Source organism: Megascapheus bottae, chromosome 12, assembly GCF_031878675.1.
Source record: "Megascapheus bottae isolate mThoBot1 chromosome 12, mThoBot2.hap1, whole genome shotgun sequence".
NCBI lineage: Eukaryota > Metazoa > Chordata > Mammalia > Rodentia > Geomyidae > Megascapheus > Megascapheus bottae.
Window position 1 is genome coordinate 57,144,440 of NC_143520.1, and position 23,464 is coordinate 57,167,903.

Here is a 23,464-nt window from a genome sequence, read left to right on the forward strand (position 1 = left end):
TAAAGATGCCACTGAACAAGAACAGGTGTCATGTCTCCCTCTCCAGTGGGGGAGGTGGTCTTGTCATCCTCAGCAGGCAATAAACTTTTCAGTACATGACTGTGCCTGTGTGGTCTTCTGGGATGGGTACTTTCAGGGGTTGAGAATTTAAGGATGGCCTGGGCTATATAGCATGACCCTATCTATCTCAGAAAGTGTAATTAATTAATTAAGAAAGAAAGCTTTTCCATTGCTCTACCTGCATTTGAGCCTTTGAGCCTTTGCGGTGATGGCAGCTCGCTCTTGGAATAAATTGATTTTGCTCAAGCTCATTTAAGTCATCTTATTTTCTACTCTTGGAACAAAGTCCTCCAGTCAATAAGCATTCCTCTCATATCCAGAAGGAAACCACATATACAGCTCCACTCTTTCCTGAAGGACAAAATGGGAAAACAAGCAGCACATGGAATCATCAACAGAACAGAATAACCTTGGAGGAAACACATCATTCAGACCAGAAATCAGCTTTAGAAAAAAAACCTCTTAATTAGATCTTGAGAAAGATATTACATCCATAAGACCAAAAACCGTTCGCTATGAAGAAAGTCTCCTGGAAATTAACAATGATTTGCTGAAATTAAAAAAAAAAGATTGGAAGATTAAACTGAGAAACTCTAACAGAAGAGAAGACAACAGGATAGTCTGAATAGGTGGTAGAAAAACTAGGCAATTCTTCGGTGATTTAAAAATAAAATAGCTAATTCAGAAATATTCAAAGTGGGTGCCTTGGAGTGAGGCCTTTGGAATGAAGGGATGGGCTGGCTGGGATTGTGATTTGTGTGATTTGTCCTTTCACTCACCAGATGCCTATGATAAACACCTGTAGTCCTAGCTACTCAGATCAGATCAGGAGTGAGGGTGAGGGTGCAGGCCCAGTGGCCTCCTCCCCTATAGCTTGGCATACCCCATTCCCAGGACCGTTTGGTCAAAGAAGTGTAATCAGTGCCAGCCCAGGGCCCCTTCCCTCTTTCCCATAGTTTAGTATGCCCGGCACAAGCAACACCAGGCCCTCTGATTGGGGCAGTAAATAGCTAGTTTACCTTGGGATACCACTCCTCTGGGTAGCTCGAAACCATATAGGTGCCAGGATCTCCCCAGAATGGCCTTCTGAGCATATGCAGACCTCCTTATCTGACATTTGGACAATAGTCATAATCCTTGTCTGCCATGATGAAACCCCTTCTCCTCACGTCCACCCCTGGTCTCCGCTTTCTCTCTGCCCCCTAAACCCCTCAGTTTATATAGGTCACTCCATCCAGCACTTTTCACAAGCGTGCATGTCTTGTCAGGTCCCTTTCCCTGGCAATAAACTTTTCTCTACCTGGATGTCTCCATCGTCTCTGGCAAAGCCTACCTATTATCTAATCAGGAGGACTGAAGTTCAAAGGCAGAAAAGTCAGTCAGACCTCACCTCAAGAGGAAAAGCTAGGAGTAGTGACACATATCTATCATCCTGGCTATGGCTGGATATACAAATAGGAGGATTACAGTCCAGGCCAGCCCACGCGAAAAGTGAAACCCTATAAAAAAAAGAATTCAAGCAAAAAGGTCTTGCAGCTTAGCTTCAGTGATAGAGTAGCTCTCTAACAAGTTCAAAATCCTGAGTTCAAACATCAGTTCTGGTAAACAAGCAAACACTTCCTTGATTCATGTATTTTTTGCCATGGGCACAAGTAATTCATTCAGTGGATGCAATCAGAAATCAGGGAGTTCACTTCACTACTTTAGAGCTATATTCCTCCCCACCTAGTAAAATGGTGGGATCAGTCTCTTTCCTGGCTATGACTTCTGTAAGGAGCATCCATCCCTCTCTCCCATGCTCTCCCGTGTGTGTGTGTGTGTGTGTGTGTGTGTGTGTGTGTGTGTGTGTGTGTGTATGCGTGTGTTTGCATGTGTCTGTACTCTAGGCCTCAAGCTGTCTTTCAGTTTTCTTGCTCATAGCTGGCACTCTACCACTTGAATCACACCTCTAGTCCAGAATTTTACTTGTTAATTGGAGATCAGAATCTTGCGGACTTTTCTGCCTGTGCTGGCTTTGAATAGCGTTCCTCTCTGATGTCAGCCGTCTGAGTGGCTAGGATAACAGGCTGAGTTACTGTCACTGGGCTTGGTTGCTGTTTTATAAATAAAAACACTTGAATGACATTGCCTCATTTGGAAGGAAATGGAGAAACTTGGAAAAGATCGTATTAAGTGAAGCAAGCTAGACCCAAAGGAACTTAGGCTCAATGGTTTCCCTCATTTGTAATAATTAGTACACATCTAGGACTCTCCTAGCAGAGGATCACAACAGCTCAAAAGCTACGTACATATGGTCATATGCACGTAGGACTAGACTAAATGAAATGAACTCTAGGTTAGGGAAACAAGAGATTTGTCTTGTGATAATTGTTCTTAATGTTCTTTGTGAAGTTATTTCTTTTCTCTTTTTTTCCCCTTATGGTTAATCTTATGTGGTTACTGTATCTGACTTTGTTACCTGGTATATTGTATACACATTTATTTGTTTACTTGAAATAGGGAAGGGAAGTGGGGAAAACAAGATTGAGAGGGGGTGGGGGAGGGGGAAAGAGGGACAAAAACATGAGAACGGGCATCAAGTTTCAAGAAGTAATGTATCCATTACCTGACGAATGTAACTGTAAACCCTCTATACATTATCCTGATAATAAAATACAATAAAAATAAAAATACTTTAAAAATTCATGCAATGGTTTCTTTTCCCCCACATCCTCACCAAAATTTGTTGCTGTCCCAGTTCACAATGCTGGCCAATCTAACTGGGATAAGATGGAATCTCAGAATTGTTTGTTTGTTTATTGCCAGTCCTGGGCTTGAACTCAGGGCCTGAGCACTGTCCTTGGGCTTTCTCAAGGCTAGAGCTCTACCACTTGAGCCACAGCACCACTTCCAGCTTCTTCTAGTATGTGGTATTGAGGAATCAAACCTAGGTCTTCATGCATGCTAGGCAAGGACTCTACAACTAGGCCAAACTAGGGGTTTAAATTCAACATGTCAGTTTATGTATCTCTGATCAATGCCTAGCTTGTTTCTGAGGTAGTCTGTCAATAATCTTCATCAAATCACAATCTTCCTGCATGCACACTTGAAACCACAATATACTGAATGATGCCATGTCAAGAAGAGCCATTGATCAGCCTGCTCCTCATGCAGCTTCCTGCCTTGAGGACTCAGCTACTTTTTGTCGGTAGTGGGACTTGAACTCTGGGCTTGGGTGCTACCATCCTTGAGCTCTTCAGCTTGAGCCAAGATGCCACTTCTGGTTTTCTAGTGGTTAATTAGAGATAATAGTCTCCCAGACATTAGTGCTGGGCTGGCTTTGAACCATGATCCTCAGATCTCAGTCTTCTGAGTAGCTAGGTTTACAGACGTAAGCCACAGGCACCAGCTCAGCTACTTTTCACCAGCATTTCCTTTCTCTTCTGCCCCACTAAAGCTCAAGCCTCATCTCTTTGTGGCTCACCCAGTGCTGCCCAGCCCTTCTTCTAGACATTCTTTGACTAGCCTGTCTGACTAGTACAGGATATCTTTTGTCCAGACTCTGAGTACATTTGATTTTATGATTCTAGTGACACCTGTAACAAAGTTTCCTCAGTCAGAGAACAAGTTCCAGGTTGGTGCAGAAAGAATGGGGCCCTTCCGAAGCAGAGCTACTGACTGGTAAGACGGTGACAAGGAAGGTGGTAGAGGAGGCACTCAGTGCTGGAAAGGAGCAGGCGTCAAGCCCCAGGTTTCTAGTAGGTGGCTTGACTTCTCATTCACTTACCCAAAGAAGTCAATGCCCCTTCTCCAGTTCAGTGCTCTCCTCTGTCTCACTCAGGTGGACAGGACACACAACCAAGAAGCACACACAACATCCTAGCACACGAGAGCACTGGCTCGTCCCTATTTCTTCCTTATATTTCTAGGCTAAACCATGTGGTTCAACTGCTTCATTCTTTTCAGTCAAGAGAAACTCTAAATACAGTCTCACATGAAGGACAAGGAGTATCAAAAGATACCCGTAGAGAATAGAAAGATACCCGTTTCAGTAGCGCATGCCAATAGGCCCAGTTATTAAGGAGAATGAGGCAGGAAGACCACTTGAGCTAGAGTCTCTAGCACTATACTGATTTGGCATCCTCACTGGTGTTAACATGGTTTCTTCCAAGCCCACCAGGTAGCTCAAGGAGAGGTAACAAGCCCAGGTCAGAAATGGAGCACATCAAGCTGTCAAACTGATCAGAAAATGAGAAGGCCACATCAGAACTCAAGTATTCAAAATTCCAGACCAGGGTAATGTGACACTGGAAGTTTAAAAAAAAAAATGGAGGGGGCCGGGAGTTTGGCCTAGTGTGCTTGTCTACCATGCACGAAGACTCAGGTTCGATTCCTCAGTACCCCACATACATAGCAAAAAGCTGGAAGTGGTGCTGAGGCTCAAGTGATAGAGCTCTAGCCTTGAGAAAGTCCAAGGACAGTGCTCAGGCCCTGAGCTCAAGCCCAGGACTGGCAAAAAAAAAAATGAGGAAGAGGAAGAGGGCACACAGTATAATTAAGATAGCTGCCTCCATTTTAGCATCCAAAACAGAGCTGATGTTTGGGGAACCTCATCTCTCACCTTGGTTTTGGGGTCTTTCATGTGATGTATTGTTGAAAAAGGTGGGGGGATTGAAAGTATTTCTGTTAGAGAAGTTTTATGGAGATGTGTCACAGCTATCAAAAGGTTAGCAATTCTTTTTTTTTTTTTTTTGTGGGTCATGGGGCTTGAACTCTGGGCCTAAGCTGTTCCCTGGGCTCTTCAGCTCAAGGCTACTGCCCTACCCCTTGAGCCACAGCCCCACTTCCCAAAGGTTAGTAATTCTGTAAATAACTTCCTAACTTTGAGACTCAGTGCCCTGGATAAGCAGGCTCTCTCTTTGTGCATCCTGGGTCTGTGCCTTTGGGAGAATGACCCATTGAGTTAAAAGGTCTATCGTCATTTTAATCAAGGTACCATGGTAAGACAGGAGGCCAGGCTGTCTCTCTCAGCTCTCTGAGCTTCATGATTGTTCCATTCCTAAAGGCTGGTGGCATTAGCATGGCCAGCCCTTGGCTGTTTTCCATGCCAGCTGGGCACAACAGCATCAGAGGGAGCTCCAACCCAAAGTGCACTGGTACCAGCCACGGAAGCCTCCATATCTACCACTCCTCCACACCACAGGCTTTGCTGTTCCTTTATTCAGGCTGTGGCCTGGCCCATCATTACATACGCAAAAGAGGGGGCGGGGAGGCCTCAGTAGAGGAAGGGCAGGCACTGGGAAAAGGGAGTTTCTTGGTTGGGCCAGGACTAGGGAGGAGGAGTTGCTCCAAATCTTCTCACTGAGGGCAGCCGGAGTGGGGAGATACTGGGGGAAAGGACAGCAGGTTGGCCGCTGCAAGGCAGCAGTTCTTCCCTGGAGGGATGGGATGGGGGTTGAAAATGGACAATGTGTTCCCCCAGCTCCCATCCTGTGCTCCCATTTACCCTGGAGAGATATAGTCAGGTGTATCCAGGTTCAGAGCCTGCCATCCACTTTGGGCATGGTCAAAGTGGGCCACTTACCTGGATTCCAGTCCCAGCCACCATGCCAGCTGGACTTGCCAGTATAAGAGGATCTGCAGTCATCCCACCACTGCTTGCAGTCTTCCCAGCACATTCAAAACTCACTCTGCGCGCCTACTTGGGTTCACCTGGGTACAGGCATAGGGAGGGATGAGGATAACAGCAGCAATTTGAAGATTACTAATAGCTACAATGGTACTTGTACTGCCTGTACCTCATTCCTTATAAAGTCTCTAAATAGTATTTTACAAATGGGAACAGTTAGGCTAAGTGGTTAAATAGTGTGCCCCAGAGTACAGAGCCAGGAGGTAGAGGAGACAGCATTCACATGAAGTTTTCTTGAATTCCACCAAACCTCTTTTAGTGACCATGTCTCATGCTACTCTCCTCATCAGACCAGTGTCCCCCTGTCACCCACATGTCAGCTCCCAGGGGGACCCAAGGACCATTTATTCAATGATAGTTTCTGGCTCTGCAATTGTCAGGGACAGAATTTCCCATTCTACTACACTGTGAGTTAGAGGGATCTCTCACTCTTAGTAACAGCATTGCATGGGTCTGCCTTCCAGCTCCTTCCTGGCTAGATCCAAGGCCTCAGGTTAGGACAACACTCACAGAAGCAGATGCTTCCTACAGCAAGGAGTTAGCGACCCACAGTGAATTAGAGTGAAGTTATGGAACCAGAACACATCCAGGTGGGCTTCCCAGCTTGTGGTGGATATACAACACTGCCCTCCAGCGGGTGCACTAACGCAAAAATCACAGGGAATAGGTGGCACGAGGTGTAGAGAGTCTGGGGCTGGAGGGTGGCAGAGTGAAAAATGTCCCTGAAATGAAAATCTGAGCAAATGGACTAGCTCCTGCATTCACTATTGAGGGGGGATTCTGGGAATCTGTCAGTATTCACCCTAAAGGCAGGAGAGAGATGTGCTCTGATTCCCCTTCACACTGCCTCTCTGCTACAGACCAGACTTTCTAAGGTTTCAGATCATGGGGCAGCAGAGGCTTCTCAGGAAAATCCAACAAGTGTCCAGCAAGACACAGGGAAATACAAGGTGGCGCTGGGTGGGAGGCACTCAGAAGCTACCTGCTGACTCTGTAATTCCACCCATAGCCCTAGTGATTGCCTTTAGGATAACAAAGCCCTGGATTCCCTCAGGGCCTATGGCTAGGAAGTGACTCATTTTAAACATGAACCAAAACAGTTGGCAACTGGGCTCACCATTCATTCTACAGTCCTCCAAGTGGCTGGAGACAGTGACTACAGGACCACGACTGATCTTTCCTTGATCATCCCTAGGCCGGATCTGGTCTCTATGCTGCCACCTAGAGTGTGTCTTCTGGGCCTGGCTCTCTCTTGTGACCTTTGGTGCTTGAGCACTCGGTCCTCAGTTCAGGTGGGCACGATTGTCCACAACTCTAGCAGGCGCTGCCATCACGATGCCATGGCCTCCTATAGGACACCCATGCTGCTACCCCTCCCATGTCCCTCCCCATAGCAGGCACTGAAGGAGGAGGGTGAGTTCCAAAGCTTCCTCAGGTGACCTGTACTCTGCTGACCCCTCACACCTTTGGTTTGGAGCAGCATCGTAGGATTGCAGGGTAGATGGAACAATCCTCAGAGGCCGCACATTCCCTCCCCAACCATTGTGGAGAGTCAGAAACTGAAATCCAGCAAAGACTGGGGGACCAGTCCTAGGGAGGAGATCATGGGAAGAATGACTGCAGCCCTTCCCAAGGGAACCTTTTCTAACCCTTTTCCAATTACAGGCAGCTTTTCTAACTCAGGGAACATATGGGCTGAGAATTCAGAGCTTTGGTCCTGGTCTACAGCCAGGATCCAAAGGCTGGCTGAGTAACTAAACAAATACTCAGCAATCAAATTTGCTGTAGGACTAAAGGGCACAATGGGGTAGAGCAGTGTGCCAATGTTAGCCTCACCCCATCAAGTGCCAACCTCAGCTTCCGGCCCTAGACAGCAATATCTCTGTTTCTATTATCCTCAGCCCATCTCAAGTCAAGCACAAGCCAAGGATAGGGGCCAGGGTATGCACAGGCAAAGGATGTGAGGAGTCTGGGAGCATAGCCTAGTGGTAGAGTGCTCGCCTAGCATGCACAAAGCCCTGGGTTTGATTCCTTGGTATTACATACACAGAAAAAGCAGGAAGTGGTGCTGTGGCTCAAGTGGAAGAGCACTAGACTTGAGCAAAAAGTATCCAAGAACAGTGCCCAGGCCCTGAGTTCAATCCCCAGGACTGGCAAAAAGAAGAGGATGCAAAGAGCTATCAGATCTAAGACCATGCCCCAACACAAAACAAAGAAGCTAGCCTTCTATAAAGTGTGGAGCACTTTATTTCCAAGTCTGTTTTCAATTATACTGGCAATAGGAGGAGTGGAGAGAGAGACAATACTCTGCTTCAATCACCCAGCCCACCCAACAGGCCTCTGCAATATCCACCAGGCTCCCTTCTCTCCCACATCAGGCCAGAAATCTATCCTGGACCTATTTCAATGAAATTGAGTTCAGAACCCCAGATATGTTGGGGATAGTGATGCTCAGATCCACTGTCAAGGAAAAACTGAAGTCTACTTTCTTCCCAGGAGAAGCTCAGCTATAGCCACCAAGTATTTTTTTGTTTTGTTTTGTTTTGTTTGTGGGTCATGGGACTTGAACTTGGCCTGGACACTGTCCCTGAGCTCTTCAGCTCAAGGCTACACCTTACCCAAGTGCACTTCTCATTTTCTAGGGACTAATTGGAGAAAAGAGACTCAGGTCCTTTTGTGCCTGGGCTGGATTTGAACCTTGATCCTCAGATCTCAGCCTCCTAAGTAGCTAGGATTACAGGCATGAGCCACCAGGCCCGGCAGCCACCAAGTATTCCTTTTTTCCCCCCATTTTTGCTTAGTTTATTTCTCCTTACAATTTCCAGAGATAAAATGCAAGATGAGAAACAGACTTGGTTTCAAATACACAAATGGTGTGCTGGAGTTAAAGCATAGCCAACAACATGATGACAGAGGGACGTCATCCACTCCGGGGCACTTCAGTATTCCTGAGGAACAAACGTGACTCTCTTCCTCCTGTGAGGGTGTTCTCTTCTCCGTGCAGTCACTGCTCCTGCTCTTTGACATATTTTCCATGTAGAAGATATGGAGACTGGAAATCATGTTGGCAGTTGGAGTAGGCCATCCCCAGTCCTATGCCAGAAACAAAGACTAATGGCCACGTTCTTCTTTTAAAGAAGGTGAGAAAACAACTCCTAGTCCCAAACCAGTACCTGTCTTTACGGCTGTATCTGCCATGCACTGGTCCCACTTCTTGCACCAAGTATTCTTTTTTTTTTTTTTTGCCAGTCCTGGGCTTGAGTTCAGGGCCTGAGCACTGTCCTTGGACTTTCTCAAGGCTAGAGCTCTACCACTTGAGCCTCAGCACCGCTTCCGGCTTTTTTCTATGTATGTGGTACCGAGGAATCGAACCCGGGTCTTCATGCATGCTAGGCAAGCACTTTAACCACTAGGCCAAACTCCTGGCCCCTACACCAAGTATTCTTAAAGAACCAAATATGTTAGAGAAGAAGAGGAAAGGAACTGCTATTTTTTCCCCCCAGTTGTGGGGCTTGAACTCAGGGCCTAGGCACTGTCCTTTGGCTTTCTCAAGGCTACTGTTCTACCACTTGAACCACAGCACAGCTCTGGCTTTTCTGTGTATGTGGTACTGGGGGATTGAACCTAGGTCTTCATGCATGTTAGGCAAGCACTCCACCACTAGGCCATGCTCCCAGCCCAGAAACTGCTGTTTGAGTATTCTCTTTATATTTACTTTCAAACAGGAGGCTTCCTCCCAGCTGCTCGTTTTTGCTCCAGAGAGTGAGGAAGGCTGAGGGGAATTCCCCTATTTATTACCTAACCCAGTTTCTGCAAGATACAGGTAGAGATCAGAACCACAGACGCTATAGCTGAGCAACCTCAATCCTAATCTGGCTCTGCAGCCTCTTTGTATCCAGAAAATCAATACCTTACAGCGAGAGAAATCCAGGTTCTGCAGTCACCTGATGAATTTAATGAATCTGTTGTTCCCCCCCCAAAAAAAAGAGTTCTAGAAAAGGACTCAATACCACAGTTTAATATGTCTTGATGGTTTTAGCCTTGACTCTTTTCTCTGAATCTGTCTGTCTCTTCCTTTCTCCTCTCTTCTTGTCTCTCTTTCCACTCTCCCCAGTTACATTCTTCATCTATATTTGCTTTTTTTCTTTGTTACCAAGTAGTCTAAAGACCACAGGATGCAGAGATGAGATATGTTTTTGGGGACCCAAGAGTTTAACTGCACAGCCAAAGCCAATGTGAGGCATCGCCCACAATCCTCAAGACTGCCTCCCTTGAACACTTAGAACCTGTGAAATAGTTTGTAAGTGTTCTTTTGGGAATCAAGGCCATATTTTTTTTTTGGCTTGGTTCTTGAAGAAATAGGAAAAGTCATCAAAGGAAATGAAGAAAAATCATGTCTGGAAAAAAAATATATATGTTTTTGCCAGTCGTGGGGCTTGAACTCAGGGCCTGAGCACTGTCCTTGGACTTTTTTCTCAAGGCTAGTGCTCTACCACTTGAGCCACAGCACCACTTCTGGCTTTTTTTTTTTTTTTTAATGTATGTGGTACCGAGGAATCCAACCCGGTCTTTGTGCATGCTAGGCAAACACTCTACCACTAGGCCAAACTCCCGGCCCCTAGAAAATATTTTTTTAAAGTAATAGTGTGATTGAACGTAGAATGATTGAACTCTATCATTTAAACCATGACGTCTCCTTTAAAAAATTCTTTTTCTCCTTTATTTTTATTTTAATTATTTTTGGAATGTAACCTTTTTATATTATAGTTTTATTATCTTTAAGTAGTTGTACAAAGGGGTTACCATTCAAAAAAAATCAGTGTATAAGGTAGCATGCTCAATACCATCCCTTTTATTTCTCTCACTCCTCTCAACTTCCCTTCAGTTTTTCAAATATCACAGGATATACATTACCTGTTATGAGGGTATTCTTCTTCCTTCCTCTTTTCCTTCCTCTACACCTTTCCCCATGACCTCCACCAACATCCTTCAAGTATCAACTTTCTGGTATTCATTTTGTTGGACTTTGAGTTCATCCTTCTAAGGAGTTACACCACTTGAATTCTCCCTACGTAGTATACTTTGGTTAATATGTTTTTGTGTACACTTGTATATGACTTTGTATGTGTTTACTTATGTATTTATAAATTAAGTCTTCCACATATGAGTGAAAATATGCATCATTGTTCTTTTTGGTCCTGACTTCACTTAATATAATTTTTTCCAGAATCATTCATTTCTTTGCAAATGATATAAAATCAATCTTCCTAATGGATGAGTAAAATTCCATTACATAAATATTCCACTTATTTTGATATATTTGTTCATTGAAAGGCATCTGAGATGTTTCCATACCTTGACTATGGTGCAGCAGTTAACATGGTTGTGCAGGTGTCTTTACTGTATCCTGATTGGGAATCATTTGGATAAATGTCCAATAGTTGGTTAGCTGGATCATAGGGTAGTTCTACGTTTAGTTTTTTGGAGGAACCTTAAAACTGCCTTCTGGAGCGGTTGCACCAGTTTACACTCTTACTAACAGCATGTCAGAGATTCTTTTCCCCCACGCGTTCATGACAACATTTGTTATTGTTTGTATTCTCAATGCGGGCCATCTAGGTAAAGCCCTGCATTTCTGTCCAGCCAGGACCTGCACTGAACCTCTGATATATGTCTTGGAGGAGGCATCGTCACGGCTAGGATGACAAGCATGCACCATGTACCCTGCATTCACTAGACAGGGACTTGGCTTGCACCGACCTTAAGCCTCAGTCTTGATCTCCACCTCCACCGGAGCTGGGATTACATATGTGAGCTTCCATATTGGTTTAGAAACTTTTCTTTTAATCTGAGGAAAGATTTTCGAATTCAGCTATGCGACAGACAATTAATGATCATGTTGGAAAATAATACTTTAGCACACTTGAGTAATAAGTATCGAGCACCAATAAAAACCAGGCACACTGAGTTAGAGCCACCTGTACAGTGACTTGAATTATTGTAACAACCCCAAGGGTGAGCATCTTACTTGCTTTAGATGTGGGGAAACTGTGGCTCAGCTAGAAATGGCAGAGCTAGGATCTGAATTTAGGTATATGTGACTTCATATCTGATGCTTAGGAATCAGATGAGATACAGCGAGATCAAAAGAGAATAGGAGAAAAACACAAAGCACAAAGCCAAAGTGCCTCTTCCTATTTATATAAAATAATATGCCTATTGAAATGGACTCAAAGATATGGAAACAAGAGACCTCTCTTTATTTTTAAAGTTTTTTTTGGATGATTTTGTTTTCTTTACCTTATGTATTGTATGGTGTATTCATGTGTATAACTTTGGAAGGGTTGGGAGAAGGGTACAGAACTCAAGGGAAAAAGGATGAAAAAGAACAGCAATGAAGTTCACTGGACATTGATGAATGTGAACCATACACTGTGTGGGTGGAGGGAATGGGAGAGAATGAGGGAACAGATGATACTATGCAAAAGGAAATATATCTGACTCATGTAACTGTAATCCCTTTATACATCACCTCTATAATAGCAATAAGGTAAAGTAATAATAATGATAAATGGTAATTTCTCAAAAAAAAAGAACCAGGTGAGGTGTAGACCAGCAGGGTATATTCTAGGTAGTACAAACTTCATGAATCTCAAGTTTTCTTTAAGAAAAAAAGTTAAAAGTAGAGTCTAATTGTTCAAACCTGTATTATTAGCTAGTGTGGAGGGGAGATTTGAAGATCAGGGTAGAGACAATCTGGGCATAAAATCTCATTAGCCTCCATCTCATCCAATGGCTGGGTGCAGTGGCATGTGTCTGTCATCCCCAGTGACATAGGAAACACAAGTAGAAGGAATGCAGCACAGACTAGCCTGGACATAAAGCAAGATCCTATCTTGAAAGATTACGGTGAAAACCGGGCTGGAGGTGTGTCTCAAGTTGTAGAATGCCTTCCTTTCATTTAGAAAGCACTAGTACTGCCAACAGAACAAAACAGTTGAATGCCGTCATCCTCTCTTCCCCCCTCTTTCCTCCCCAAGTGTTTGGGGGACAGCGGTTGGATTTGTGGGGAAACAGCCTGGGTTACCATCTTACAAACATATCCTGCCTAAAGCAGAGCCTCTTTCTCGAGTTAAATACCAGATGGAAAGGCAATTTTGCACCATGGTCAGTTCACATTGGTGCCCTGTGGGGAAGGCTGAAGCAAGTAAGCACGCATGCCCCATGCAATTCCTCACAAACAGCCAGAGGCTGCTAAGCCTTGAGGAGGTCAGAGACATTTGAGGTTGACTGCTATGCTTAAAATGGCTGTGGATACGGCAAGGACAGAAATCCAGAAATGCGTCACCAAGTCATTACTGAAACAGAAAACTGCCCTTCATATGAAGGAAAGAAGGACGAGAAGGAACTTTGTAATGGCCTGGAGGACAAAGCTGTAGGAAATGAGCTAAAATTACAGCGAGCGAAGAGGCAGGCAGAGGTGGGAGGAATTATGGGGGGTGCTTTTCAGAGAGTCATCAGGCTGGCCGGAAGCATCTGTTTCTCTAGAGAGGCAGTTTGAGGCCTTTGAGCACAGCTCATTTGGTCTTATTGTGACAGAGTCTTCCAGAGAAATCTGTTTCCTGTCTGAAAAATAAATCAAAGCTGGCTGTGGATGGACTCATTTGAAGCAGCGGATCCCAAAACAACTTAGTTCTAAAACTCCAACAAAACAGAACCTTCAGTTGCCCAGGGAAATGGTATAGCAATGTTCAGGGCATTCTGAGGGACAGCAGGGGTCACAGTGGATGCTTTGGGGGCAAAAGGATACTAGGCAGTGATGACTTGTCTCTCCTTTGCCAAGAGGCAAAGATCACTGAGTTTAAGGGCAGCCTAAGAAACAAAGAACTCTCTGGCCACTGGTGGCTCACGCCTGTAATCTTAGCTAGTTAGGATGCTAAGATCTGAGGATTGCAGTTCAAAGCCAGCCTGGGCAGAAGAGTGCATGAGACTCTTATCTCCAATTACCCCTCTAAAAAAAAGCCAGAAGTGAAGATGTGGTAGAGCTCCAGTGGTAGAGTGCTGGCCTCGAAACAACAACAACAAAAGCCAGTGACAGTGAGGGGCCCTGAGTTCAAACCCCAGTACTGGCACAGAAAAAAATGAGAGAAGACAGAAGAAAGAAAAGAAAAAGGAAGAGAACAGAAGAAAGAGAGAACATGAAAGAAAGAAGAGAGTGAGAAAGACAGAGAAAAAGAAGACAGGAAAGAGAAAAAGAAATAGCTAGCACCAAGAACCTGTGATCATGGGAATCTGGAGGCAGAGGACAGCTAGATGCCTCAATGTGACTCAGAGTCCAAGAGGGCGTCTCTCTCAGGAGACAGTGCAGATCCATGTTGAAACTCTTAATCATTCAGTAGCCAGGGCAGTAAAGCAGGTCATCGATCCTTATTTATTTCTTCCATACTCATCCAAAGGCCAAGTTGATTAAACTTTCTGAGTATTTTTTAAATTTGAATTCTTTTCCACTTGTTTCTTCCCCTGTAGTCAGGGTCATGGTCAACTCTTGTCTCTGTTACTCAGTAAGCTTCCTACTAGCTCAGCTTTTTTTTTTTCTCTAAAACTGTGTCTCTATAGCAGCCAGAATCATGTAATTGTCCAGTGTTTTATTATGAAAGTTTCAAACACAAGGGAAGTCAAGAGCCATTTACAATGGAAACCTATCTACCTACCTCTGATTTCATCCTCATTGTTATCCATTTACCTTGTTATTTGTGGAGCCAACCACAAATTCTTATACTGAGGCATCAGTCTTACTTGTATTTCAAAGTAATAGCTGTAGTAATGTTAGGGGAAATAACTCAGTGATACTGTTCTTGGCTAGCACGTGCTGAGGCCCTGAGTTTAATTCTGAGAACTCCCCCCATACGCTCTAAAAAGGAAATTCCAGACATCAGTATACTTCTTCTCTAAATAATTAAAGCATATGTATCACTTACGAGAGCTTAGTATTTGTTGAAAATCTTTCCTTCCACCAGAATTTGTTTTATTTATTTTTTTTGCATTTTTTTATTGTAATTAGTAAAAGGGTTACATGATATTTGCCAGATAGAAGGTGCATTAATTCACGTACATTGATACCCTTTCACATGTCTTGGTACCCATTTCCCCCCCCCCCACACCCCCTACCCGTCTTGGTTTTCCCCCCTTCCCTATCAAATTTCAAATAACCAAATACAAATAAATTCAATATATCAGATAACAAAGTGAGATACTATAACAATATGAGATAACCAAGGGACAGCACAGAATTTGTTTTAATGTAAAGATGGTTAACAGGTTTAAAAACCTTGTAGACATTAAGGTAAAGTCTCAAAGCCTTAACATAGTACATAGATCCTTTCATTCTTACTTGTTAGTTTTGTCTACACTTAGGTAATTCTATAGCCCTTTGACATGGTTTCTTTGGCCAAAGCTGTTCCTTCATTGTCAGTCTCTATTTTTCTATTGATCCCAGTTTCCCAGAAAGGATAGCTTCCTCTCAACAAAGCTTCCTGGGACCTCATGGAGTGGTTAAGATCTTCTCCTAGGGTCTTCTGCTTGCTACTGTCCTATGCTTGTATCTGCTTCCTGCCCCGGAGATTGTCTTGCCTGCTGCAGTCTTGCCCTGCCTTTCCCCTTGGCAGACACAGGGCCTGTCCTACAGTGAATAGATCAGAAATGTTTGTCAGGCAAATGTAAAGAAAGACATATCTTAAAGGAATAAAATACCATTTCTTACAAATGTTTGAAATTCAGAGAAGTCCCTAATTTAGCTTATCATGTCTCTCTTTCCATAGTCCACTCTTTTCTCTCTTTCTTTTCCTCTATTCTACTTCAGGCATTCTCCCTCCTTCTAGTTTAAAGCAGCCTTTCTCTCCTAATCTTTCTTTCCTCTTTTTCACTCTCCCTCTTTCAATCCTTCCCTCTGGTTCATCATGGATTCTTCTGCCCCCTTCCCTCTTCCCACCATTCTCTTTGTTTCTCTCTTTTCCCAGCTTCCCCCTTTCTTCACAGTCCCTCTCACCTCTCCACTTTTAGACCAGAACATCTTTCAGTCTCTGATGATAGTTGTGAGATTTCAGGGTGTTAATACGGGGCCTTTCATCGCCACTTTTTAGATCAAATCACAAAAAGGAAATGAGTGTGAAGCCTATTAGGTATTGAAGAGAATCCAAGTAAGGGGAGAACAGAGAAAAGCATCTGAGTCCTAATAGAAAAAGACTGACTGAAAATTAGAAATAAGAGCCAGCCATATCACAAAGAACAAATTCCTTGTTTTTTCCCCTCTTGTGGCTTATGGCGGCTTTAGTTCTCTTGATGGGTGGCCCTTTGCTAACATCCCTGTTCCATTCAAATCAGGCTGTTGGTGGGTCTATCGCCTGGTGTTCATGACAAGGTGTGTATGTGTTTTACCATGTGCGACTGTCCTCAGTACATTTTCAATATCCCAGTGTCTCTGTAGTCCTCACCAGCTTCTGTAGTATCTCATCAACACTCCCCTGTTGGCAGCAACTATAATTTGGCAGCAACTCTAATTTGGCAGCAACTCTAATATGTGACCGGCTGGACAATCTTTGTCAATAGCCTATTTCACTTCTCATTTGCATTTGACTAAGGTAATTCAAATTTTCATTGTGTAAGCAAATTTTCATTTGTGTACAAATGGAAATACAGAAAGCCAACATTTTAAGACATTATGGATATTTTGCCTTTAAATACCATGATCAAGGAGACACAAATCTGAGTTACGTGTCCCTCTCATGCTCTCATAACTTGAGTTACCTTTTCTATGACACTCGCCATGCAGTTCTGGAATAGCCCATTAAATATTCCCCTCTTGGCCTTTATCTTGGGTCAATAAACCATTTCTGTCCATTTCATACTGAAGGTACTCATGGGGTATTTGTTAAATGAACCAGTGATGGTTTGTTTTTTAGAAAAGATTCTGACCTGTGAGGCATATTCTGGGAAATTTGAATTTTATTTGAAATATGAATTTTTGTGTATGGTCACAGTTGTTTATGTTTGTACATGTGTGTGGGTATGTAATTAGGTGTGTGTGTGGGGAGAGAGAGAGAGAGAGAGAGAGAGAGAGAGAGAGAGAGAGAGAGAGAGAGAGAGAGAATATGCAAAGTAGAGAAAGAAAGAGAGAGCTATACTGGTTGTATATTTCTGCCTTAAAAACAATTTTTCCTCCCTTCATTTGTCTCTAGGTTATTACTAGATGACCTGTCTCTAGAAGATCTTGTTAAGCTGAATTTTCTGTGGCTGACAACTCTATAAACCAGGAGACTTGGCAAATACGAGTGGTGAATTATCTTTAAGTACTTACACAATTTCAAGTTTGAAGACTGAAATTGGGCAGTTTATGTTTCAAAGGCAAGAGAAAATGAATGTAAATGCTCTAGATTTGTTTTAGTTTTAGTCTTTGTCTCACATTGAAAATATTTGAGAAATCTCACAGAAGTGTTGAAATTCAAAATGCACTAAATGGCTTATGAAAATAAAGTGGTTTTCAAGTGGTAAATATCTGAACTGAAAAGTCTTGTGCTTGCAAATAAAAATGCAGAAGAGGGGCCAGGAGTTTGGCCTAGTGGTAGAGTGCTTGCCTAGCATGCCCGAAGATGTAGGTGGATTCCTTGGTACCACATACATAGAAAAAATCTGGAAGTGGAGCTGTGGCTCAAGTGGTAGAGCTCTAGCCTTGAGAAAGTCCAAGGACAGTGCTCAGGTCCTGAGTTCAAGCCCCAGGATGGCAAAAAAATAAAAATACAGAAGAAAAAAATACAGAAGAAAGTCAACCTTTTAAGACATTGTGGACACATTACCTTGCAATACAGTGATTAAAAAATTGTATCAGGGCCAGGAGTTTGGCCTAGTGGTAGAGTGCTTGCCTAGCATGCACAAAGACCCGGGTTCGATTCCTTGGTACCACATACTTAGAAAAAGCTGGACGTGGTGCTGAGGCTCAAGTGGTAGAGCTCTAGCCTTGAGAAAAATCCAAGGACAGTGCTCAGCCCCTGAGCTTAAGCCCAGGACTGGCAAAAAAAAAAATGTATCACAAAAACCAATTGAATTTTGTTATTCTTCAGTGACCTTTATTGCAAACCAATAGTATCCAACATGTCAACCTCTTGGATTAGTTTCTGTATTTATATAAGACATAATTGGAAAATATTAACAATTGTAAATATTCAATGACTCCAGTTTACAAAACTGGATTTCAACTTGCTAAGTCTTCCTTCATACTTCAGTTGATGATTACCTATTTTTGATCAAATCAGTGGGATTTATTTTTGATCAAACCAGTGGGATGTCTGGTTTCCATGGATACTGAAGTTTAAGAGAAACCATTGAATCATCTTGCTGCATTGTCTTTGAAGATAAAGCATTGTGCTCATCCACAGATATTGTGTAAGTCCATAGCTCCTCCAGTGTCCCTGGCATGGTGGTTGCTTTGAATCCAGAAGAAGTTTCCTTGAGCTGCTTCTTCTTGGGATGCATGGGCCATTTGGGTTCAGTTCAGGAGCACAAGATAAAGCTGTGGTCTCTCTTGCAAACGGTTGCTTTCAAATGTTCCTTCCTCCTTCTGATGCCCTCCAAACTTATAAATTCAACATGAAGATCCTTTTTTTTTTCCTGCCAGTCCTGGGGACTTGAACTCAGGGTCTGGGCATTGTCCCTGAGTTTCTTTAGCTTAAGCTTAGGGTTCTACACCTTGAAACACAGTGTCACTTCTGGCTTTTTAGTTTACTGAGGCATTGAACCCAGGGTTTCATTCATGCGACGCAAGTACTAAGCCACATTCCCAGCCCTGAAGGAGCTTTATTTGACTGTTTTCTTTTTCCATCCTCTCTTCCCTACTCCTCACATCTCTCTGTCAGTTCAGCAGTAGGCACTACACAAACTTCCAATTTCTCTGCTTCCCCCCCCCATCCACTATCTACCTTTGTAATCTAAATAATGTTCCATCAGCCAATGGGCAAGACAGAACTCTCCGTGATTGATGGAGGTGGGTGAGAGCCCATGGACACTTAGCTGTCCGTGCTCTGCCTCTATTGCTTGCTGTATTAGCCATACCAGGCCTCCAGTTAAGTTAAGGTCTGTGGATGCTAGATAGTGCCCTAAGATACAACTCCTTTGGGAGAAGAGAATTTTATTAAAACTAAAATCTCCATACAGAACCAGTCAAAATAATTTGAAAGGGTAATTTTTCAGAGCCTTACAGATTTGGGGGCCTATTTTCCGATCCATCGAGGTATTCTGGGGATATGAATTAGGTAGGGTTGTTTTTCTTTGACCAAAAGAAGTATCTGGTAAATAACAAGTGTGTTGTTTGCTCATTATTGCAGAAGAGCTATTACAGAAAAAGTCAAGGGCTACAGAACCCAGTGTGCTGTGTCTGTCTTCTAGACTGGTTGTCAAAATTGATAGAGATTTTGGCCCAGATATTTTCTCAACTCAGTACCTCATAAATCCTCTCTCCAAAAGAGACTAGGGCTGGGGAAATACATACTTTAATTTCCCCCATGTGTTTATTCATTTATTGTAACTTTCAATTCTGTCTGAGTTGGGTAGGATTGAAGTAGGTAAGAGAAAGAAATAGGAGACAAAGTCCCTGATTCCATAGCATGTATATTCCAGTGGGAGAGCACAAACATAGACAAGTATATATAGGAAAAAACCCCAACAGATTATAAGATGCAATGAAAAATGACAAGGTTGACTTCATAATGACTTTATTGAGTTACAGCCACTTCCATTCAGGAAGTCCAGACAGGCCTCTCTGGAGAAATAAACTTTTGGTGCTTAATCAATTAGAAGGACTCTAGTCTATGATGATCTGAGAAAAGATTGTTCCAGAATTTACTAGAGGCAGAGAGTTGGGTAAGGTAAAATAGCATACCTCAGACGCTAACCTAAGAATTGTTTGAGTAAATAGAAGTCATAAAATATTATAGTCACGCACTAACAGCTCATGCCTGTAATAGTTATTCAAAAGGCTGAAATTTGAAGACTGCAGTTCAAACCCTACCCAAGCAGGAAAGTCGGTGAGACTCTTATCACCAATTAACCACCAAAAAGAATGGAAAGTGGAGCTGTGGCTCAAGTGGTAGAGCACTAGCCTTGAGCAAAAATAAAGCTCAGGGACAGAACCCAATCCCTGAGTTCAAATCCTAGTTCTAGCACACACACACACACACACACACACACACACACACACACACGCACACACATGCACACACACACACACACGCACACAAATAATAATACCACCATAAGGGATTGATGATAGGGGAACCCTAACGCAGAGAGGAAGATACAAATATAACATCTGGCAAGTAAGGAAAGGTGACATCTCTTTTTCTTAATTTCCTTGGAGAACAACAGATGCCATTTTCAGAAACTGCATAGAGTTATTTAAAAATCATATATTCATAAGCTTGTAAATTGACCTTTTATCCATTTGTTTCTGATGATCTAATGATTGCCAATAGTATCAAAATCAATTTTATGGAAAATCAAAGCAGAGACAAATCATGCTAGGCTGTGTTCATTGGTGGTTCTACAGTCACATCACCTACTGTGCTGCAGAGTTTCTAGACCTTCTTATTTCCTTGATGGTAGGAAGGAGAGTGTCATTAAGTGGTGACTTTGAAGTAAGGGCCAAGTAGTCAGCAACCCACTCTTACTTTTAAAAAAATGATTGTTTTTTATTGTCAAGCTAATGTATAGAGAGGTTGCAGTTACATTCATTAGGTAGTGGGTACATTACTTCTCAAATCTTGGTACCACTTCTCCCTTCCCCCTCCCAATCATCTTCTTTTTCCCCTTCCCTTCCCTATTTCAAATAAACAAATACACACACACACACACACACACACACACACACACACAATATACCAGGTAACAAAGTCAGATACAGTACCCACATGATATTAACTGTAAGGGGAAAAAAAGAGAAAAGAAAGAACATAGTACATTAAGAACAACAATCACAAAGATAAACCTCTTGTTTCCATATCCTAGAGTTCATTTTGTTTAGTCTCATCCTATATGACCATATGTGCGTAGCTTTTGAGCTATTGTGATCCTCTGCTAGGAGAATCCTAGACATGTACTAATTATTACAAATGAGGGAAACCATGGAGCCTATGTTCCTTTGGTTCTGGCTTACTTCCCTTGATATGATTTTTTTCCAAGTCTTTCCATTTCTTTATGAATGGGGCCATGTCATTCTTTCTGAATTGTATTGTGTGTAAGTACCACATCTTCTTGATCCAATCATCTACTGAGGGGCATCTAGGTTGGTTCCATGTCTTAGCTATGATAAATAGTGCTGCTATGAACATGGTTGTGCTAGTGGATTTACTATGTCCTTGTTTCTGGACATTTGAGTAAATGCCCAGGAGTGGGATTGTTGGGTCATAGGGGAGCTCTGTGCTCTTGCTTTTTGAGGTCTAATCAGCATTCTGGTTTGTGTCTTCTTGCTCTGTGTCAGGATCCTGGATTGTTCAGTATTGGTATGAGAACTGCTGTTTGAGGTTCATCACAGAAATTCACATTTTTCAGGATTATATTTATCAGTTAAGAATTTTGAAAGGAGTGACATGAATCAAGATATAGTATATTCTCAAACTGCTTTGTTAAAGATATATTAAAAAGGGTCTGGGAGTTTGGCCTAGTGGTAGAGTGCTTGCCTAGTATGCACGAAGACCCAGGTTCAATTCCTCAGTACCACATACATAGAAAAAGCTAGAAATGGTGCTCTAGCTTAAATCTTAGAGCTCTAGCCTAGAGAAAATCTGAGACATTGCTCAGGCCCTGAGCTCAAGGTCCAGGACCTGCAAAAAAAAAAGATATATTAAAAAATAAAAATAAAGGGCCGGTAACACACTGAAAACTTTACAAGAAGGAATAGGAGACACACTAGGCCTCCTTGGCACAGGTTGAAACTTTCTAAATAAGGACCAAGAATCACAGCAAATCAGAGAAAGGCTGGATAAGTGGGACTGCATTAAACTGCAGAGCTTCTATATGGCAAAGGACATAGCTAGTAAATTAATTAGGAAGCCTACAGAATGGGAGAAGATCTTCACCAACCAAACAACGGACAAAGGCCTCATATCTAAAATATATCAACAACTCAAAAAATTGAATCACTCCAAAACTAATCTCCAAAGTAACAACCATCCCATCAAAAGATGGGCCAAAGACTTAAAGAGAGTCTTCTCTGAAGAAGAAACAAAAATGGCCTATAGACATGAAATGCTCAACATCTCTGGTCATAAAAGAAATGCAAATCAAAACAACTCTAAGATTCCACCTCACTCCAGTTAGAATGGCCAGGATCAGGAAAATGAATAATAACAGATGTTGGAGGGGATGTGGCCAGGAGGGATCACTACTACACTGTTGGTAGGAGTGCAAACTTGTTCAACCACTATGGAAAGCAATATGGCAGTGCCTCAAAAGACTAAACATAGAGCTCCCCTATGACCCAGCAATTCCACTACTTGGCATTTACCCAACTGTACAGAAACAAGGGCATACTAAATCCACTACCACAATGATGTTCATTGCAGCACATGAAACCAACCCAGATGCCCCTCAGTGATGATTGGATCAACAAGATGTAGTATTTATACACAATGGAATTCTATGCTGCTGTCAGAAAGAATGACATTGCCCCATTTGTAAGGAAATGGAAAGACTTAGAAAAAATCATATTAAGTGAAGTAAGCCAGACTCAAAGGAACATAGGCTGAATGGTTTCCCTCATTTGTCATAATCAGTAGAAACCTTGGGCTCTCATAGCAGAGATTTGCAATAGAGCAAAACCTTGATACATAAGACCATACAGTATGAGGCTAAATGAAAGGACCTCTAGAATATAGAAACAAAAGCCATATAATGAGTGATTGTTGTCCTTAATGTACTGTTATCTCTCATCTATTTTGCTGTCCCTTGGTTATCTCACATTGTTACAGTATCTCACTTTGTTATCTGATATATTGGATATATTTGTATTTGGTTATTTGAAATTGGATAGGGAAGGGGGGAAAACAAGATGAAGGGTGGGGGTGGGGGGGCAGGGAAATGGGGACCAAGACATGAGAAAGGGTATCAATGTATGTGAAGTAATGCATCTTCTATCTGGCAAATATAATGTAACCCTTCTATCAATTACTATAAAAAATATAAGAGAAAAAAAATAAGGGGTCGGGAGTTTGGCCTAGTGGTAGAGTGCTTGCCTGGCATGTACAAAGATGCAGGTTCAATTCCTCAGTACCACATACATAGAAAAAAGCTGTAAGTGGTGCTGAGGCTCAAGTGGTAGGGCTCTAGCGTTGAGAAAATCCAAGGACAGTGCTCAGGCCCTGAGTTCAAGCCCAGGACTGGCAAAAAATAAAATAAAATAAATAATACACATGAAACTAACATTTAAATGTTCATCTGCTTTATTCTTCTTTTCTCAATGTTTCTCAAGACAGATGGAAAAAAGTTAATGTTACTGATTTAGCCTATCTCAGCCTTCTACAAAATTTTGCTCAAGATTTGCTACAAGAAAATTTTATAGTGTTGGGGATTAAATTTGTGGGAATCTGTGAATACTGAACCATGAGATCTAATAAAAACAATTGGAATGCCATTTTCTAACTCTCAGGAAGCAGGAGTGGCTCCAGAAAGATCAATCACTTCTAGCATTATAGA

At 42.5% G+C, this 23,464-nt stretch overlaps 1 protein-coding gene across 1 annotated transcript; it reads right to left on the minus strand.

The window, feature by feature from the left end:
- Positions 1-5,397: 5,397 nt before the first annotated feature.
- Positions 5,398-7,070, minus strand: Izumo1r (IZUMO1 receptor, JUNO). Its single transcript, XM_090342494.1, is given in 5 exon segments — positions 5,398-5,474; positions 5,624-5,712; positions 6,205-6,246; positions 6,248-6,370; positions 6,988-7,070. Coding segments are annotated over 5 exon segments (414 nt in total).
- Positions 7,071-23,464: the final 16,394 nt, after the last annotated feature.